Source organism: Artibeus jamaicensis, unplaced genomic scaffold, assembly GCF_021234435.1.
Source record: "Artibeus jamaicensis isolate MK-2021 breed Jamaican fruit bat unplaced genomic scaffold, CSHL_Jam_final contig_233, whole genome shotgun sequence".
Taxonomy (NCBI): domain Eukaryota; kingdom Metazoa; phylum Chordata; class Mammalia; order Chiroptera; family Phyllostomidae; genus Artibeus; species Artibeus jamaicensis.
In genome coordinates this window covers 23,754,041-23,774,471 of record NW_026521486.1, presented here as the reverse complement: position 1 = coordinate 23,774,471, position 20,431 = coordinate 23,754,041, and the positions used below count along the sequence as shown (strand labels likewise).

The following is a 20,431-nucleotide window of genomic DNA, read 5'->3' as shown; positions in this document are numbered from 1 at the left end:
TGGACATGTATAGAGTGAATATTTTTGTTGTGTTTTTGCTTTATAAGGGTACATAAATTAGGGGGTGAGTGGGTTACTCTTCTGTTTGTGTGTATATGGGTGTTTTTTGCATTATATGTACTAGCCTCTGAGGATGCTTAGATATATTTTGTACATATATGTTTATACATGTGCAATTATGTAAGTTACTTTTCATTTTTAAACTTCAACTTGTTATTGGATAATAATTCATAATCATCCTTCAGCATATCCTTGTCATTGTTGTCCGCCAGAGTGGTTTACATATTCCAACAACTGCTATTACATTAGTACTGAAGAGAAAACATGAAATGAGAGTTTGATGGCCTGTGTTTCTAAGAACTCTGGCCTGCTTGATATAGAAAATGTAGAAGAAAGGGTAAGATATCACATTTCTACATTTTATTAAAGGCTTGTGTCTGTCAATATTATATGTGTAGAATTCATCTATACTTTGTGCATATTTGTAGCTATTTAAAGTCAGTATATTATTCCATCATTTGACTTTATAATATTTTATTTTATTGCATACCAGTAATGCCTATTTGCTTTTCATAAAACACTGTGCTTCTATATATGCTTGGTTTCTAAAATAAACTTTGCTGTTTAATTTTACCTTATGTGAAGGACACTAACCACATCACAACTGAGCACACTGGTTACACAGGGGATGGAACCATGTGATTACAAATTAGATCACAGAATGCAGTTGGGCGGTTCTCCACAGCCCTGCTCCTGAGTGTCCGTTCTCTATCCTCCTCTCCTCCCTCACACTTACCCCCTGGGCTGACTGTGATATTGTAGAGTCTCTTTGCTTGTTTTTGAACCTCATATAAATGAAAGCATGCAGTAGACATTTTTCTTCCCCTCTCTTTTTATTCGCATGTGCCATTGATGCATTTCATACATGTATATTGTATTTATCTGCTGTTAGTTAATTTTCATTGCTGAATTATACAAATACAATGTTTAAAATCCATCTATCTCATGCCTTTCATTGGAAATGTGAATCTTATGCTCTAAGGAATAAAGAGCCTTCCTGTGCCCATTTCTTTTAGCCATAAAATCCCCTTTGCTGGTCCCACCTCCAACCCACCTACCCTGGTTTCTCTTAGGGAAAGGAGAGGCACTTTCTCTGCTTGCTTTTGTTAGCAGGTGTCCTCATGGATCACCTTGTAGGCCTGCCTGGAGTTGCTGGGCAGGTTTCCCTCTGCAGAGCAGAGAGGAATGGCTTCCTTCAGCCACCTCCTGTTGTTAGGTAGGGTACTGGGAAGTGTCAGGCTTCACTCACTTTCTTCTATTGGGTGGGTATATAAGATTCCTGTCACTCTTTTGTTCCCTGTTTTGGGGGTACTAAACCTCTGTCCCTTTGTTTTCCACCTTTCAGAGTTCTCTTTGTATTGTATCTTTCATTAGTTTTGGAATTTACAGTTGCAGTTATCAGAGAAATGAGTCTCTGACACATGGACCATTGGATTCCACCAACAAAAAACAGACCAATCCAGGGCTTATCCAGGTAAAGAATGGTGCACGGCCCCCAAGAACAAATTTTTCTATTTTATCTAATCTAATTTCTTAATTACAACCCCTATTTTAAAAATCTGGTCTTTGAAAAACAGAATAAAGCCACATTGATTTAGTAAGGTATCAAATTCATTAAGTTTTTGGAAACTTATATAAAGCTTTGCTAGTTCATTTTGTCAACATGAGTAACTATTAAATTACATGAATCAGAATTATTCCTAACAACCTAAGAAGGAAATTGAAAATATGAAACAAATATTGGTGAAAGTTTTTGACAATATGAAAAGTGATTTTAATATACATTTAATAGAAATCTTAATATTTCTTTGTGTTAGGTTAAGACCCAAAACTCTCATTTTGTTCTCAAAATGAAAGATCCTACAAAACAATTAGTTACTTGCATTTTAAAAAAACAATACAAACTTTCATAGTGATTATTCAAATTTTTAAAAAATTTTGGGATAGAAGCTTCTGAGTTTCATATCACCTCTGTCATGGGTCAAAGTTTTTTGTAGAAACAGTGATCATCCGTGAATGTCAATAAATGATTCTATTCTCACAACAGTGTAAATTTTTTTAAGTTCTATGCAAAAGGAAAATATAAAAGAACAATTCAGCAGTGTAATATCAATACATTTAAGTTGAATTGTAAGTATGATATCCCAACTTAGTGAAGTGTTGATAGAAATAATAAATATGAGAACTTAGTTTCTTAATAACTAATGCTTACTACTAATAATATATGAAAATATCATTACCCATTTGCAAAATATTCCAGTTACATGGAAAATGCTGGTCATTGTTTCATGGATTGCCCTCATACAATGTAACAACAAAATTATGCATTTTCCCCATTACAGGATAGTAGACTTATCATATGGTATCGGTAACTGTGCTATGCTGCACACCTACGGCTGCATGTCAAGTACTTGTGGATCTTCAAAAATGTATATTTGCAACTATAAGCTTTCAAGTTAAAACACTTGAGTCTGTATTCTGCCTGGTAACTTTAATTTTTTATGAAATGGAAATAATATGATTGCATAGGTCTTTGAATGAATTATATCACTTGTCTAATAATGACAAAAATTCATAACAGTTATTTTAAAATAATATACATGACTAAAAGTACAGATATCATTGCTTTTAGTGTTTGGTGTTATTTGCTAAACATTATATTTGTGGCATTCAACTTTTCTAAAAGATCCCATGTTGGGGAGTCAATTTAAATGAAATATCAGGAATAGGCAAACCCACAGAGGCAGGCAGTGGGTGAGTGGTGCTGAGGGCAGGGGGTACATGGGAACAGGAAATGACTGCTAATTGGTCCACTGCTTCTTTGGGGGCTGAACACTTTCCAAACTTTGATAGTGGTGATAGTAACAAAACTCTGTGAGTAATATACTTAAAATGACTGATATGTACACTCAAAATGCATGAATATTATGCTTTGTAAATTACACCTAGATAAAGCTTTTAAAAACACTTGGGGTTTTGTTGAGGACTGCACTTAAACTTTAAGTAATTTATGAAGATTAGTGATTTTACAATATTGACTCTTCCAATCTACATCATGCTTTATCCTTCCATGTATTTGTTTTTCTTTAATTACTTTACCATTTTTAACTTTCCTATATTGAAGTCCAAAAGGAATATATGAGTATTTGACATTCATGATTTTGTAAATGGCATACTTAATAAAATTTTCTTCAGCAACTTTTGGTGCTTGAAAAAAACACAATTGAAGTTTACATGTCAATTTTTGTATTAATTATATCATTGCACATACATGTTCTTTTGCATAATTTATTTAAACAGTATTTTATTTCTTTTTCCCTGGTGCAATTATTTTTTTACTTGACTAATTTTTACAGGCTAGGGTTTTATTTCCAATGTTGGATAATATAAACAATAAAAAGTTCTATACGTATCCTTCTCTATTTTAGGGGGAAATATTTAAATATTTCATCTTTAAGTATGAGATTTGTTCTAAAGTTTTTTCATTATACTGTTCACATATTAAAGCCATTCCATAACATTTATATTTTTTAGTAGATTTTATAATCAATTGATGCTACATTTCAATTATTTTGTATCATTTGGAATGATAAATGTTTTCTCTGTATACTGATTATGAGGTAAATTACCTTTATTTCTTTCAAATGTTAAGCCAATCTTGCATTACTAAAATAAAACCACAATAATCATTTTATGCTGTCCTTCTTTAAAATCCAGTGCATCTATTTCACTTGAATTAAATTTGTTTTATCCATGTTCACAAAGAGTCCAGAATGAGTTTTTATTCATGTTATGCACTTGACGGGTTTCAATATCAAGGATAGGTTGGAAAGCATTCCTTTTTCTATTACTTGGAAGCCTTTGTATAAAGGAACTATTATTTATTTTATTGTTGTTCAAGTACAGTTGTCTCCATTTTCACCCACCGCTCTCCCCCTCCTTGCCCACCCCCACCTCCCACCCTTGACCCTACCCCCTTTGGCTTTGTCCATGTGTCCTTTATTCATGTTCATTCTTTTTATCATTTTCCCTTTTTAACTTTATTTTTATGGTTTACACTGTTATAGATGTCCCTATCACTCTCTCCCACTTCCATCTGGCCCCCACCCCGGTTCCCTCTGGCCATAACCACACTGTGGTCTGTGTCTCTGGGTTATGCCCATATGTTTTCTGGCTAATCCCTTCATCTTTTCTCATCCAGTCCCCTACACACCCTCCCCTCTGACAGCTGCATGATATCAAACCATCATGCAGTAAAGTTTTGTATCTTTTGATGCTCATGTATCATTCAACTTGTCTTTTAGAAGTCTTTTTTCTGCCCTTCAAATTTTTTAATAAGGAAAAAATTTTAAATTAGCTCTGTTTTCCCCTACATAGTTATATTTTAGTTCTTGTTGTCATTTATAACAAATATTCCTATTAAATTACAATCAATTAGTTATGATGTAAAAATGAACTAACAAAAATATAATTAGTTATTAGTTATGTAGTAATTTAATCTCTGCTTTGGTGATAGAGTTCAATAAGTTTTAGTATTTCATCCTTCACAGAGATACTACTTTACCAAGGGAAATCTAAATAACATTTAATAATAATAATAAAATGAAGGAAGGAATTTGAAGCAACAGGACAAGGAAATTGAGAAGGTAGGTTTAGGATTACTGATTGCTGTGACAGTTACCATAAAGCTGAAAATGTAGTAGTTTTCAGACTATTGGTGAAAAATATCATTAAACATCTATTGTTTGTGGGGTTTTTATTTTAGAATTGTTTCCATTGTAATAGAAATGCCATATTGAGAGTATAAGGAAAGGAAGAATGGAATGCCAGGATTTAGGAACCCTGACTAACAGTAGAATCTAAACATCTAAGATATTCTTAACCAGGCCAAAGATTTCAGAGTCTGTGACGAAGATGGAAGTATGTTCACAGCCCGGGTGGTCAAGTCTTTTGTCTCCTGATATCTTTCAGACTAAGAAAACAACTTCCAGATACATTTGCCAAAGGACTAACTGAATGACACACTATCAGCCCAAAGTCTCCTAGATTCTGCAGGTGTATGATGATATATACAGTCTTCAAAATAGCCAAAGCGTGAGAATTTCCTGTTCAAATGTCAAGTGACACCTTAATGAGAAAACTACATTTTCCACTCATGCTTCACTCTGAGCCTTCACAGGTCAGTCTGTGAAGACCACAGAGATTGTTTGTTTACAAGAGTGAGCTGGTCTCCCACCAAAGGATGCAGGACTTTCTGGCTTCCAGAGGTACGTGTTTGTCTACTCTCCTGTCTTTCTTAGATCCACTTCCTGTAGGGGGAGATTACAAATGCTAGATGTGATACAAGTGAGGAACAATTAATATACAACCAAATCAAAGAGAATATTGGTATCTTTATCTAAATAATTTAGGGCAAAAAAAGAAAAATAAAATATGAAATATGTTGGAGGGATATCTTGAACTTTTCAAACTCTTGCCTAGGAGAATTGCCCAGGTATGCGTAATTGAGTGTGTTAATCAAGGCAATTTGAAGTAAAATCCTGTAAGAGTCATGGAAGTGTTTTTTAAATTTTATAATCAATATAGTTATAATTGTATACACATATTATTTTTATTTAGCCCAGCTTTCAAAAAGAGATTTTTAAAAATGAACTTTTTGGGTTTTAGTGGTCAAACAAAATATTTTATACACTTAATTAAATGAAATGAAAATATTTGCCCTTTAATAAAAATCAGGATGAAGTATTCCCATAAAATAGTAAACTAAGGTTTAATTATAAACAATCAGAAGACTTTTAAAAAATGGAGCTACCGTTGTAAGCAAACATACCACACTGATAAGAATGCGGAAAAAAATATGTTACAGCACTTAACTGATGTGAGTCAGTGCTCACATGAAAAGTGTCCTCGAAGAATAATCAGCCTAACTAAAATATTATGGAGAACTTATTAAAAAGATAAAATGTTATCCATGCATTATACCTGTACATTTTATTCCCTCTTTATATTAGTAAACTAAGTTCCTAGACACTAAGTAGCTTTGTAATGGGCACGCACTGCAAATTTCAAAGCCAGAATTAATTTTAGAAATCTCTGGCCATGGTCCCTATTGACTGAATTATTAAATTACACTATCTGATCCATTGCTCACACAAATGAAGGTGCCTTCGCTGACTTTGACATCCACATACCTTTATGGAGGTTTGAAACAACAGTGTTATAATATAAATGATCTACACATTTATTTATCATGTTATGGTTTTATAACTTTCCCTTAGCCCAACTGCTAATTTCTTGTGTAACATAAGCATTTAAAAAATTTAATTGTTATTGTTTTGTTGTCAATATGTTTAGGTTTTGAATAAGTTTAGTCACAAAGATTTTTTAACATATGAAATATTTTTTATTGTAAAAATTTCTCAAACTTTATAATTTTTATTTTTTCCATTTTTTAAATTTATTTAATTATTGTTCAAGTACAGTTTTCTGTCTTTTACTCAGCCCATCCCAGCCCATCCCAGCCCATCCCCCCAAACTTTACAATTTTTCAAAATAAAAGATCATTGATGATAACTAATACCCTTTAATAAATAAATGTATGTCACTAAATAAAATTAATTTAGCTTAGAAAATTACTACATAAGCCAGCATGACTAATCCTTCTTCTTTAGAACATTCAGCCTGTAATGATTATTATATTTTAAATTATCATTAATATAGTCTCTGTTTTTTCCAATATAGCATTTCAATTTTTAATACAAGCATTCTAATGGTGTTAAAATATTTACATGGAATCTGACTTTAAATGAATGAGGGTGCTATTATTTATTAAAGTGTTTATTCATCATTAATTTATTGCTTTTTATTACTCAAACTAATAATACATTGTCAAATGTAGAATATCTTAAACATTGTATCTACCATGAGGCACTTGTTTAAAGATTTATAACCAACTGAGAACTTTAGATTCTCCAACTGGGAAATGAGCCTAATACTCACCCTCTATCCTTCCCAATTCTGCTCTGTAAGTACACTGCACTTAGAGCACAGTCTCAGCCACCACGCAGCTGCAGAGATGAGTGACCAAAGAGTAACCTACACAGAATTAAATCCGGTTAAGGATGTAAAGAGACAGCACATGAAACCTAAGGGCACTAAAGGTTCCATTCCAGGAGCTGAGCGGGAACTAACCTATGCAGAATTAAATCTTCAAAATGCTTCTCAGGATCTTCGAGGGAGTGACGAGAATGACCACTGCAAAGGTAACACATTCAACAGACACAGTGTAACTGTTCTGGGATGTGCAGCTGGGTGCAGAGGTGTGGGAAAGAGAAGGGGATAAGCTCAGATATTTTTCATATCAAGGATCAGGACTTGATGTTGGAATATGGTATGTTAATATGAACACTGAGTACTAATTTTATTTAGACATTGTAAGTTGTAGTCTTTGACCAGTAACTCACAGAGCATTATATTTAGTGAAAATGCAATGGTATATTCTGAGAGGAAGATTACAGTGGTAGATATGGGTTTGGGGTCCAAGTCTATGGATATGATTCTCTGTGTGTAAACTGTCCAAACAATTGTCTCCATCCCTCCTCCTCAGTGTTTCCATTTCCCTCCCTGCAGCATCCCCATCACCTCCAGAGAAGCTCATTGCTGGGGTCCTAGGGGTCATCTGCCTTGTCCTGATATGCACTGTGGTAACAAAAGCTGTTATTCACTGTAAGCAAATTATTGTAAGATGATATGAAATTTTTCACTTTTGTGTTCATCAGTGCTTCCAAATACTTCAAAATATTATAGAATAGTACTCTCATATTAAAGTTTGCCATTAGACTAACTGCAAAATAGTTATTCTGAATTTTTCCAAGGTATAAATATCAAAATGATTTTATAAAGTAGTTTATAAATATATTAATATGTACATATATATCCCGTATATATGTTTATATTCTTGTGTTACAATTAAGCCATGCTTTAGAATATCTTATTAAGAAACACAAATTAATTCTGTGTATTGGTTAATCTTAATACTGTAAGAGATGGTGAAGTCTGGTTTTCTAGGCTTTTGAAAAATTTTTACCCCAAATTATCATTGCTTCATTAATTTTTCTTGTAAAACGATTTTATTCCAGATTATTTTGATCTTAGTTTATCACATTTCAAAGTAATAAACATGTTTTCATGATTTATTTAGATCCATAATAACTTTTATAAAACTTACTTTTTTTTCTAGTTAATGTAATACAAGAGCAGAATAATGCTTCCTTGAAAACAGGGATCCAGAAAGGTACCTAATTACTTTCTAAGTTCTGAAATGAGTGCAGCTCATTCTTTGTCTGTAACACAGGGTAGTCAGAATAGTAGGGGGTCACAAATTATAATCCTGGGAAGTATATGTTCATAAATAGTAAGTATACAAGAGTATTTTTCTTATGCAAAAAATATGAAGAAATATTCATTGAAAATCATCATATTCATTGTTACCATTGGCTCAAAGATTATTTTGGTATTCTAAAAAATGTGGTTGCATTCATTGACATTGAACACTCGTAAAAAGTGGATAGTTTTCTTTGTATGTTTGCCTAATATGAGCATATAAATTATTGGATGAGTGGCTGAACCTTTGTGTGTGTGTGTATGTGTGTGAGTGTGTTTTATTTTATATGTACCAGTCTGTGAGGGTATGTGCATACACTGTGCACCTAATATGTCTATACCTATGCAGATATTGCAATTAACTTTTATTTTAAAATTCACCTTGTTCTTGGATAGCTATACATAATCTTTCCTCAGCATATCATTGTGGCCTATGTCCACCAGAGTGGTTAATATATTCCAACAACTGCTATTACATCAGCACTGAAAAAAAGACATGGAATGAGAGTTTGAGGGCCTGTGCTGCTAAGAACTCTAGCCTGCTCTATATAGACAATAAAGAAGAAATGGTAAGGTTTCCAATGCTTTCAACATTTTATTAAAAATATTATTTTAGTTTGTATTTGTAAGATTCATATTTTCTATACTTTTGTGGTTTATTTATTTTAAAGGTTGTTAAATTTTCATTGTTTAACTCTATGATACTTTATTTATATCTTCTGTCATTAATGCACATGTGATAATCTCTAGTTACTGCTTTTCATAAACAACCATGCATCTGTAAGTGCTTATTTCCTTCTAAGCTTTGCAAATTAATTCTACCATACATCATGGAAACTAAAGATATTATGGTTGTGGGTGTTACAAATGGAAAACACTCAGATAATTTCAAATGAAATCATGAAATAAAAGTTGCCAGTCCACTCCTGTACACTCTCTCATAATTTCTCCTTCCCAACATTCAAACACTGTTCTGATATTTTATATTATAAATTATCTTTGCTTAATCTTGAACCTAATCGGAGTCATCCATTATGCATTTACATGTCTCCTTTAACTCCCACATGATATTTTGCACAATTTATATATATGATTGCATATACTAGTAGTTAGTTTTTACAGTTGTTTTGTATACATGGCATTTTAATCTACTCAGAATACAGATTTTTTAATATCTGGGCATTATGAATAATTACTTTATAAAAATTTTTGCTTGTGTTTCTTTGCCAAATATTATATTATATTTAAAATAATACATATTTACATGCTGTAAATATTAAAATAATACAAGTAAAATTATTCATATGGTTGTATTATTATAATTATATATGTGCACAATTATAATTTATTGTCCTCTATGTGTCAGAATGACATGACAGAATCACAAATATATGTATATCACAAATTTATTAGATTATCTCATTTCCCTGTTTATTGTGTAAATATACATTTTATCAAATAGTTCCACTTTCCAAAGCTTAGTGCTGCCAAAAATTTTAGTGACATAAGTTTACATCACTATATAAAAGTATCATTATGACATCAGTAGGCATTTTCCTGATTACTGGTAGAAAGAACACACCTTTCAGAGCATTATTCATTATGAAATTCTCAATATTCATTTCTCCTGTATATTGCTTATTATTTTCCTACCTAGAAGTTTTTATACTTTGGATATGAGCTCTTTTTTGAACTTGTAAGATGCAACTTTTTTGACTGTTTATTACATTTTTCTTCTACACTGGAAATTTTTAATGACAAAAGTTATTAATGTTACCATAGTCCAATATCTCACTTTGGGTATTTGTGCTTAGTTTGGACATGTTTCAGAAGTTAGCCAAAGTTAATGAAGATAATCTCTAACATTACTTTTTAGGTTTTTTCCATTTTTTACTGATTAACTTTTATATTTATGTCTATAATAGCTTGAGAATATATATTTTTATGATGCTGCATGTGTGATGCTGTGTGATAGTTTATATATATCTTTATTGTTGTTCAGTTATGGTTGTCTCAGTTTTCACCCCACCATAGCCCCTCACCACACCAATCTCCACCTCCCACACTTGAACCTTCCCCCTTTGTCTTTGTACATGTGTCCTTTGTACATATTCTTAATGGACCTTCCCCTATTTTCCACCATTATCCCACTCTCCCCTCCCCTCTAGTTACTGTAAGTTGGCTCTTTATTTCAATGTCTCTGGTTATATTTTGCTTGCTTGCTTGTTTTGTTGAGTAGATTCTGCTTATAGGTGAGATCATATGGTACTTGTCTTTTACTGCCTGGCTTATTTCACTTAGCATAATTCTCTCCAGTTCCATCCATGCTGTCACGAAGGATAGGAGCTCCTTCTTTCTTTCTGCTGCATAGCATTCCATTGTGTGAGTGTACCACAGTTGTTCAATCCACTCATTTACTGATGGGCACTTAGCTTGCTTCCAGCACTTGGCTATTGTAAATTATGCTGCTATGAACATTGGGGTGAATATGTTCTTTTGGATTGGTGTTTCAGGATTCTTAGGGTATAATTCCAGCAGTGGAATTACTGGGTCAAAAGGCACTTCCATCTTTAGTTTTTTGAGGAAATTCCATACTGTTGTCCACAGTGGCTGCACCAGTCTGCATGCCCACCAACAATGTACTAGGTTCCCTTTTTCCTGCAACCTCTCCCGCACTTGTTTGTGATGGTCATGCACCTGTGTGAAGTGGTATCTCACTGTGGTTTTAATTTGCATCTCTCTGGTTGCTAGGGATGCTTAGCATCCTTTCATAGGTCTCTGGCCTCTCTGTATGTCTTCCTTAGAAAAATGTCTGTTCAAGTTCTTTGCCCATTTTTTAATTGGTTTGTTTGTCTTTCTGGAGGGGAGTCATGTGAGTTCTTAATATATTTTAGAGATCAAATCTTTGTCCAAGGTATCATTGGCGAATATATTTTCCCATACAACTGGTTCTCTTTTGATTTTACACTCTTTTCTTTAGCCTTGCAGAAGATTTTTATCTGATGAAGTCCCATTTGTTTTTTCTTTTATGTCCCTTGCTCTAGGGGACATATCAGTGAAAATATTGCTGTGTGGAATATCTCAGATTTCCCTGCCTATGTTCTCCTCTAGGACTTTTATGGTATAGTGATTCATATTTCAGTCTTTTATTCGTATTGAGTTTATTTTTGTGTATGGTGTAAGTTGGTGAATGAGTTTATTTATTTATTTATTTTTGCCTGTAGCTCTCCAGATCTCCCAACACCATTGACTGAAGAGGCTATTTTTACCTCACATTATGTTTTTGCCTCATTTGTTGAATATTAATTGACTATAGAGACCTGGATTATTTCTGGGCTCTCTGTTCTGTTCTGTTGATCTATGGGTCTGTTCTTATGACAGTTCTACATTGTTATTTAATTGATGAGGCATAATTTATAGCAGATGATCATTTCTTCATAAACAACCATATATGCATGGATCTATATGTATTTTTAACACAAAATTTAAGTTGTTCATTTTTTGTGTCCCCAGAATTATTTTGGGTATTTTTCTGTCTCTTTTTTTAGTCTCAGGAAATATTTATACCTGTGTCAGTTTTCCTCATAAAGTTCTAAAGGTCTCTGAGGCTCCATTAATTTGTCTTCTTTTCCCCTCTACTCTCAGGAATCAATCATTTCTATCACTTCATCTTTAATGTCATCAAATTCTTTCTTCTGCATCTCAAAATTTACGAAAATGTATTTAATTTTTTAATTCATTTTCAATTGAAAATTTTTATTTGATTCATTCATATAGTTTTTATTTCTCTGATTTTTGTCATTACCATCATATTTCCATACAGTTATTTGAACATAGTTTAAATATTTTATCATTTAATATAAATTTATAATGATTACTATAAAATATTTGTCTAATAAATTCAATATATTCTTCCAGTAAAAATTAGGTTCTATTGACTGATTTTTCTCCCCCCAAGTATGAGAAACATTTTTTAGTTTCTTTGCATTTTCTTAAATTTTTTGTAAGTACATGTTTTTGATAATATAGTATAGTAAATGTGGATTCTACATCCTTCTTAGATTTATTAATTTTTAACTTGAATCAACAATTATGTAGAATCCTTTCTTTTGAAGTATGCTTATTCAGTTTTTTAAAACTTCACTATATATTTTCATTTCTAGCCTGACTTACTAAGGATTCCCATGTAAGTGCATAGCATAGTTGACAACCAATGATATTTTTAAATGTATTCAAATACCTTAAGTCAGTTTGGCTCTACTATTTGATGAATTTATATGTGTATGTAGGGGAGTGCTCATAACTTAAAAATCTTTTTTGGCTTTTATTTTTTATGGTTTTATTTTTTTCTTCCATACATGTGTACATTTTTACCATTAATCAAGCACATGTAGAGAGTTAATGTCATCTTTTCTACGATGCTGTCATCTTTAGTATGTCCCTATTACATTTATGGTGGGCATTGTGCTTGACAATATGGAGAGCACTACTTTGTGCTAGAAAAGTGTGGTTTGCCTCATTTGGAACCTACTAATTCAACACTTGGAACTGAAAAAGCAGCGGGCAATTGAGCAACCCCTTCTACTGCTAATCAAGTCTGCTCCTGGGGCAACAACACCATTGATATTTGACCATTCCCCGATTTGTAAAAATCACACTTCTTACTCACTGACCTGAGATGGGGATCGGGGGAGACATGGGAGCAGTCCTAGACTGGAGGACTTCAAATTTGCTCTATTCCTACTTGAATCTCCAGCAGCTTTTCCAATAACAAATAATTACATTTTTATTAGTCTTTGATCAACTTTCAGAGCTGTGAAACTGGTATTTTTGTCCATTTGTCCTCTTTACTTTTCACACTAACCCATTTTCCTAATGCGTTCAATGTGTAACAATATATTGTAAATTAAAAGAATGTAAGTTGGAGAGAGTTAACTTGTTTTTGCTCTCATTTTAAAAATCGTCTATTTTTAAATTTTTTACTTATTTGTTTTTAGAGAGGGAGAGACACATCAATCAGTTGCCTCTAGCACGCTCCCAGCAGCGGACCTGGCCCACAGCCGAGCCTTGCGTGCTGACTGGGAGTCCAACCGGTGAGCCTTCACTGTGGGGGACATGTCCCAACCCAGTGAGCCACACCTGTTTCCAAAGAATCATCTTTATTTTGTTTGCAAATACACGGTTTGATTAGTTGCTTAGTACTTTATTTTTCCAATTTCAAGTCTCATAGCTTGTGATATAAAACATTGCCTTTTTACTATCAGACTATTGTATAAGAACACTATAAAATACAAACTATAAACTGGGATAGACCTCTTTACAGTATTCAGATTAATGCATTAAAACAACATTGATATAGGCCCTAGCTCAGTAGGTCAACTGGTTAGAGCATTGTTCCAATGCACTAAGGTTGTGGGTTCAATCTCCTGTCAGGACACATATGAAGCAACAAATGAATTCATAAATAAGTGGGACAACTACTTAAATTCTCTCTCTCATACATGGAGATACAAATAATAAAAGCAAAGTCAAAAACAAAATTGATTTAAAAAGCAAGTGAGTTAATTGCCAAACATCTAATTCCTTTTTAAAGGAAGAATGGTAAAAATAAAATGTTACCTACATATGAGAACGAAGAACAGCTTAAAAGCTTACACATTTTTTAATTTAATCAAAAAGTTATTCTTTAAATTGCCAGTAATAAAAGTAGTTGCAACAATGCAAAGCAGAACACAGATATCATAGTCAACAAGAGTCCCGTGGGCCCCAGATCCATTCCAGTGGTCACATCTCAAAGTATCCAATCACACATTGTACATCTGAAACTAAACCAAGATTGAATGACAATGTAACCAAAAACATTTTTTAAAGTTGCTCTTTAAAATGAGTTCCCTGAAAATATCAATTTGGCATTTTACCTGAGGTATTATGAGGGGGGACCAAAAAAAAGAGGAATTATCTTCCAGAAGCCAGGCTCCTGATAGTACAGGCTCCCTGCTGGGAAGTGCTCTAGCAATCCATCTGTATCAGTGTGCCAGCCGGCATTGTTATGAGAAGCTGTGTTTGACCTCAGATATTTTTTGGAGATTCTTTCAACACATTTGCCCATTTCTTGATGGATGATTTAGTAGCACACCTGCCCGTACTGCGCTGAGTGGTCAGCAGTTTTGGACCAAAACAAGGCATGACCCCTATTTCCCAGGCTCCCTATTCACTCGATCAGACCCAAGGTGAATTTTTTGTTTCCCTAGGTGAATCTTCAAAGAGAAATGTTTTGCCAATGTGGAAGAGGTGAAATGATAAATAGCAGAAGCACTAAAAGGCATCAAAATCAATGACTTTAGCTCTGGCTGGTGTAACTCAGTGGATTGAGCATGGGCCTGTGAAGCAGAGGGTCACTGGTTTAATTCCCAGTCAGGGCATATGCTTGGGTTGCAAGCCAGTTCCCAGCAGGGGATGCACGAGAGGCAACCACACACTGATATTTCTCTCCCACTCTTTCTCATTCCCATCACCTTTCTCTAAAAAATAAATAAATGAAATATATTTTTTAAAAAATTGATGACTCCAAAAACTCTTTTGAACAGTAGACAAAAACATCTAGGTTTATGGCATCCCATGGAGAGTACTTGGAAGGTGACAGAAACTTAAATTTGTAATAATAAATAAATAATTTTTATAAATAAATTCAGGGTTTTTTCCACCTTATATTAATTTCAAAATCATTCTCATTGTTTAATAATATTGGAAACTGCATTCAAATTTACAACATAGAAATAAAAAGCAGAAGAAAAATTATTATACATAGTCAGTTAATGTATAAAAGAGTTTTGTTCCTTCTATGCTAGCACATTTGTAGATTTCTATATTTATTCTTTTTCAGTAATTTTTTATTGTTGTTCAACTACACTTGACTATATTTTCTCCCCATTACTACACCCCACCCTAGCAATTCCCACCTCCTTTCCTTGGTCCCACTCCCTGGGTTTTGTCCATGTGTCCTTTTGTTCCTGAAAACCATTCACCCATTTCTCCCCATTATCCCCTCCAACCTCTCTTCTGGTTACTGTCAGTTTGTTGCTAATTTCAATGTCTTTGGTTATGTTTTGCTTGCTTGTTTGTTTTGTATGGGAAATTATATTTGCCAATGATACCTCAGACAAGGTTTTAATCTTCAAAATATATAAAGAACTCACATGATTCTACTCCAGGAAGACAAACAAACCAATTAAAAAATGGGCAAAAGACCTGAGCAGACACTTCTCCAAGAAGGACATACAGAGGGCTCAGAGACACATGAAAAGATGGTCAGCATCAGGAGCCACCGCAGAAATGCAAAATAAAACCACAATAAGATACCTACCATTTCATACCAGTCAGAATGGCCATCATAAAACCAACAAACGATAAGTGTTGGAGAGGTTGTGGAGAAAAGAGAACCCTAGTGCACTGTTGGGGGAATACAGACAGGGGCAGCCACTGTGGAAACAGTGTGGAATTTCCTCAGAAAATTAAAAATGGAGCTGCCTTTTGACCCGACAGTTCTGTTGCTGGGATTATACCCTAAGAATCCCGAAACACCAATCCAAAAGAACCTATGCTCTCCAATGTTCATAGCAGCACAATTTACAATAGTCAAGCGCTCGAAGCAACCTAAGATATTTCTCTGTCTTTAATGGCTTCTGCATCTCACAGCAACATGAAGGATCCTTTTAAGATATGCTGCTGCCCTTGACAGTTGCTGGTTGGATTGTTGGACATGCACACTTGCACTTTCCTCCCTGTTCATGAATTATCATTCCCAAATCTTTAAATAGTTTGTTAATATCCATAACACCAGCTTAAACTTGGTTAGTAGAAGTCTTTCTCTGATGACAAGGCTGAGGTCATCCTCTGTAATTCCCTCATCCTTCGCTGGACCTTGAGATTGAGTTTGGCTTTACCAGGACACAAAATTCCTTTGTTTTGAGCTGTCCTCAGGAAGATCACCAGATGCTCTGGAACTGGCTCCCCATTCCAGCAACCAACTCTTTCTCTCTCAGCAGCTGGCCTTTGCACCTTGGGAAAGTCGGTCAGTGACATCGTGAATTGAGTCACTAATTAATCCTACGGTATTTTCCTTTGACACAGTTCACTGCAGGTGGTGGACACAGGTTCAAACTGTTTAGTGGACTTCCCTGTTTCTTTGGCCAGTTGGCAGGATACCGTTGCTTCTACTCAAATTCTGGAGAAACTTGAGTTGTTCCAAGTTCCTTCAGAGTCATCTGTATTTGCACAGAACATTGCGTGATCTACTGATGGGTCTGCTGGGTCCGCTGGGTGGGGTCACCTTGAGTTCCTGGAGTGCAGAATGGGGTTGATTTGCTTATTCACTTGTTTTGTCAGATGTTGGTGGGCTGTGCAGTTTACTTAGCCATCACGCTAGAGTCTCAGCTTCCTTCTCCTCCTCCTGCGCAGCCAACTGCAATTGTTTTTGCAAATTCAGATTAGTATACTAACATTTACTTAATTTCTCATAAAAATTTGTTTTCTCATAGAGTTTTATGCATATTTTCAATACACTTATATGGATTGGAGTCTTCCCAAAAAACAATAACAATTCTTGCTTGTGGAAAAATGGCTCAGTTTTCTTTTCCAAAATGTAAGTTTTGTGAGAATGCACATATTGCATTCATTCATGCTTTCTCAATTAGGTATTAATCTTAGAAGTAAAAAGCAGTGTGTAAACTGTTTCTGTGGGAAAATTTTAATATTCAGTATTAGCAGATAACTGTTATTCTAAATACATTGTTCATTATTAAAGTATTAACATATATATTTTCAGATTAATGAATTATTATGTCCGTATTTCAGATTTTCAAAAACCTCAGAGTTGGACAAGAGTTGTGTGCTTGGGAATTTTGAAGAACAAAAGCTCCACATGGAATCATGTTTAGAAGAAAAAAACTATGTTTGTAAGCACCAGGCCCTGTGGCTGACCTAAATCTTGTCCAAAGTCACTCTCACCATCGCTCAAGAACTCATTTCTAGTTTCTTCAAGAATGCTGCCATTATTTTGTACTACTTTTTAAAGAAATTATTTTGGGACCAGTTTTAGTTTCATGAAGAAGTGAAGAGGAAGGTACTGACATTTCCCATCATCCCCTGCACGCAGAGCATCCCCTTTATCAGCATCACTGAGCAGATGGGACTTTGGTTACTGAGAGTGAGTCTGTGCTGACACATGGCAGTCACCTGAAGTCCATACTTTATCTGACGCTTCATCCTTGGTATTGGAGAGTTATTTCAAACCTATATTCATGTTAATTTTTTAAAAATATATATCCAGGTATGTATTATACATTAAAAATTTTCTGTTATTCATTAAAATAAATCATATATAAATGATTAATTATAATATCAAGAATTTGTTATTTCTAAGTACATAATAACATGAATAATTTCACACACATTTTCAAATTAACTGATTTGTCCTGGCCTTGAGTGTTGCAAATGAAGACTGAACATCTCATGGTGTCACAGTGAAAAAGTCAGTGAAGTCAGTGGAGAGAAAGTTTGATTTAAAGATTTGTTAACTATTTTTCAGGGATAGCCTACAGAGAGGGGCAGAAGAAAATCACAAAATGTGCCATAGGGTTAATTAAAGAAGATTAGCAAAAGGAAGAACCGTGTGGGAGCCAGGTCTCCCTCCTCAGCAGTGGGTCTCAGACTTTCTGGCAGACAGTGTCACTAGAGAAAACTTTGTGGCAGACACGTTCACTCAGCTGCTCTAGCAGAGGGCAGTGCCCAGTCTGCAGGCTGATGTGGGTGAGGGTGGATCTCACAGTGTGACTGGCAAGTAGGACGACCTCTCTGATGAAGTATCAGCCTCCCAGGGTAGAATGGCTGTGACTAGTCCCAAAACTCACTGGAGGGTGAACACCACAAGAACTTCCTGCATGCAGGCAGATGTCAGCCACAGCACTGCAGCCAAAGGAGAGAAAACAGCCTGAAACCAGGAAGAGGAGTCCTTTCTCCCAGTGCCCTTTCCTGAGAAATGTCAAGCCAGCTGACTGGAGAGGAGGTTGTAGGATCTGGTGCCATTATCTCAGAAAGGGCAATATGTATAAATTTGGAGCAGAGAGAACTAAATTTCTAATTGGCACTCACTGTTACTATGCAACAACCCCAAGGATTCTGTAGAAAAGCAATGTGACTATACTCCACTTACTCAAAGAACAGAACTAACAGAAATATCTTCTGAATCTATTTTGGTGCAGTATGATTAAAGATTAGAGTAATTTTTGGTAGAGATGGGACTTATCATTGGGTAATAATCAGTGTCCTTCGATATTTTTTTACATGTCTGTTTTTTTCCCCTCCTGGATTTTAGATATTTTGGAGGGTACCTTATTTTACTAAAATCTTCTCCCCTTTTCACACTCCTAATTATTCTGCTTAGAAGCGTACTTTGATGAAAAAAATAAAGTGTTAAATAATGAAGAAAATGTAAAGGATAATGTATCCATGTGAAACAAACAGTTGTTGCCAGAATGAGGGATAAACTTTCATAATTTGACAGTCATTCTTAGATGATTTTACTATAATACAATTTGTCTATAATATAGAGAAAATATGAGGGTATTCATAATTAATTTCCCATAATATGTATGTTGTACCTGTATCTAACTGCTGAAGTTGTGTTACAAACAACACAATTGCACTGACATTTACAACAAGGGTTTATTTTACCCAATTATTTCTCAGTTACCCATTTGTGGTTTCATTGGCTCTCAGTTGCTATACATTGGGCAATGTATGGGCTTGGCTCCAGACCACAGTTCAGCTCTTTTTTAAAAATATATTTTATTGGTATGTGACCTTCTCATAGCTTCTCATATGAGCACTTTCAGCAGTTGTAGCAGAAATGTGCTTCTTAATAACTGTGCTTGGAACTCATAAATTAGTACTTTTGCAATTAAATTATATTATCTAAACAAGTCACATGGCCAACCTTGTTAATTTGCTGCAAAGTATACTCTTCTCATTGTGGTCAGAGAAAAGAAATGTAGATTCACTGAGAAATAATCTAATCTACAATAACAGCCATAGAAACAGGTGCAGAAGGGAGGAGTGTCCCAGCAGTTGTGACCCTGTGGGGTGTGGAAATGTCAGAGGTCAGAGTATGACGTATCCACACGCACTGCAGAGCCACGCTGTTCCTCATATCGCTGCAGTACTGCCAGGTACGTGTCCTTGTGTTTTAACTGAATTAATTATCAAATTAATAGAAATATCATTTCATGATTAAAAAATTCTCAAATTTAAAGTACCAATTTTCAATACATGTAAAGAAATAAACAGAAACCATCACACTCTTGAAACCATCACACCAAGTGAAATGATCAAAGACAATATTTCCAAAAAAACGTGGTCAGGCTTGTTTGGATGACCTTGGGAAAATGGTGACCTTGTGCATGCGGTTAGAGCCCCATCACCTCCACAGCTGCTTCTCTGACACACAGTGACTCTGGCAGCAGCACAGGGAGTGAAGAGTCCGTCTGAAACGCCCTGCCCCACAGGTGTGCAGTGTGGATAACAGGAAGAGGAATAAACAAGGTATGGGATGGGGAATGTCTTTGAGACCATAAAGACTGATATTTTATTAAATTAGGGGAGAATTTATCCACATTGCTAGTTTTCACACCAACTTCACATCTCCGTCCAAGTATCACACTCCCAGTGGGTCCCAACAGAATTGCAGTTTCCTCTCAGGATGGCACTCCCAGTTATTCTATATTTGTTCAAAATGACTTCGATTTATACCTCCAAATACCATATATTTTAATATTTTCTGCCTTACACCGCACATATTTATTCTAGCAAAGTTGTGAAAATTTCCGGGCTCTAGTAGTCATTGATTTTAGGGTTGGAGAGGTATGGATATGTGATAATATAAAATGACTTAAAGAAGCAGGTTAATATCTAAGTAATATGTTTAGGTATCATT

General features: G+C 34.6%; 1 protein-coding gene and 1 pseudogene across 5 annotated transcripts; one reads left to right on the top strand and one right to left on the bottom strand.

The window, feature by feature from the left end:
- Positions 1 to 5,205: 5,205 nt before the first annotated feature.
- On the top strand, positions 5,206 to 17,851 carry LOC119065696 (NKG2-A/NKG2-B type II integral membrane protein-like). 5 transcript variants are annotated; one of them, XM_053662084.1, is made up of 7 exons: positions 5,207 to 5,327; positions 7,090 to 7,322; positions 7,690 to 7,785; positions 8,300 to 8,353; positions 8,887 to 9,011; positions 16,980 to 17,083; positions 17,296 to 17,826. In XM_053662084.1, exons 2-7 carry the CDS (start codon positions 7,136 to 7,138, stop codon positions 17,423 to 17,425), a joined length of 696 nt encoding a protein of 231 aa, XP_053518059.1. In that variant the 5' UTR covers positions 5,207 to 5,327; positions 7,090 to 7,135; the 3' UTR covers positions 17,426 to 17,826. The 5 variants fall into 5 exon arrangements, with proteins under 5 accessions (XP_053518060.1, XP_053518061.1, XP_053518059.1 ...); XM_053662082.1 differs by having other exon boundaries at positions 8,839 to 9,011; XM_053662083.1 differs by having other exon boundaries at positions 8,860 to 9,011; positions 17,296 to 17,825.
- Positions 16,115 to 16,859, bottom strand: LOC119065669 (syntaxin-7-like; annotated as a pseudogene).
- Positions 17,852 to 20,431: the final 2,580 nt, after the last annotated feature.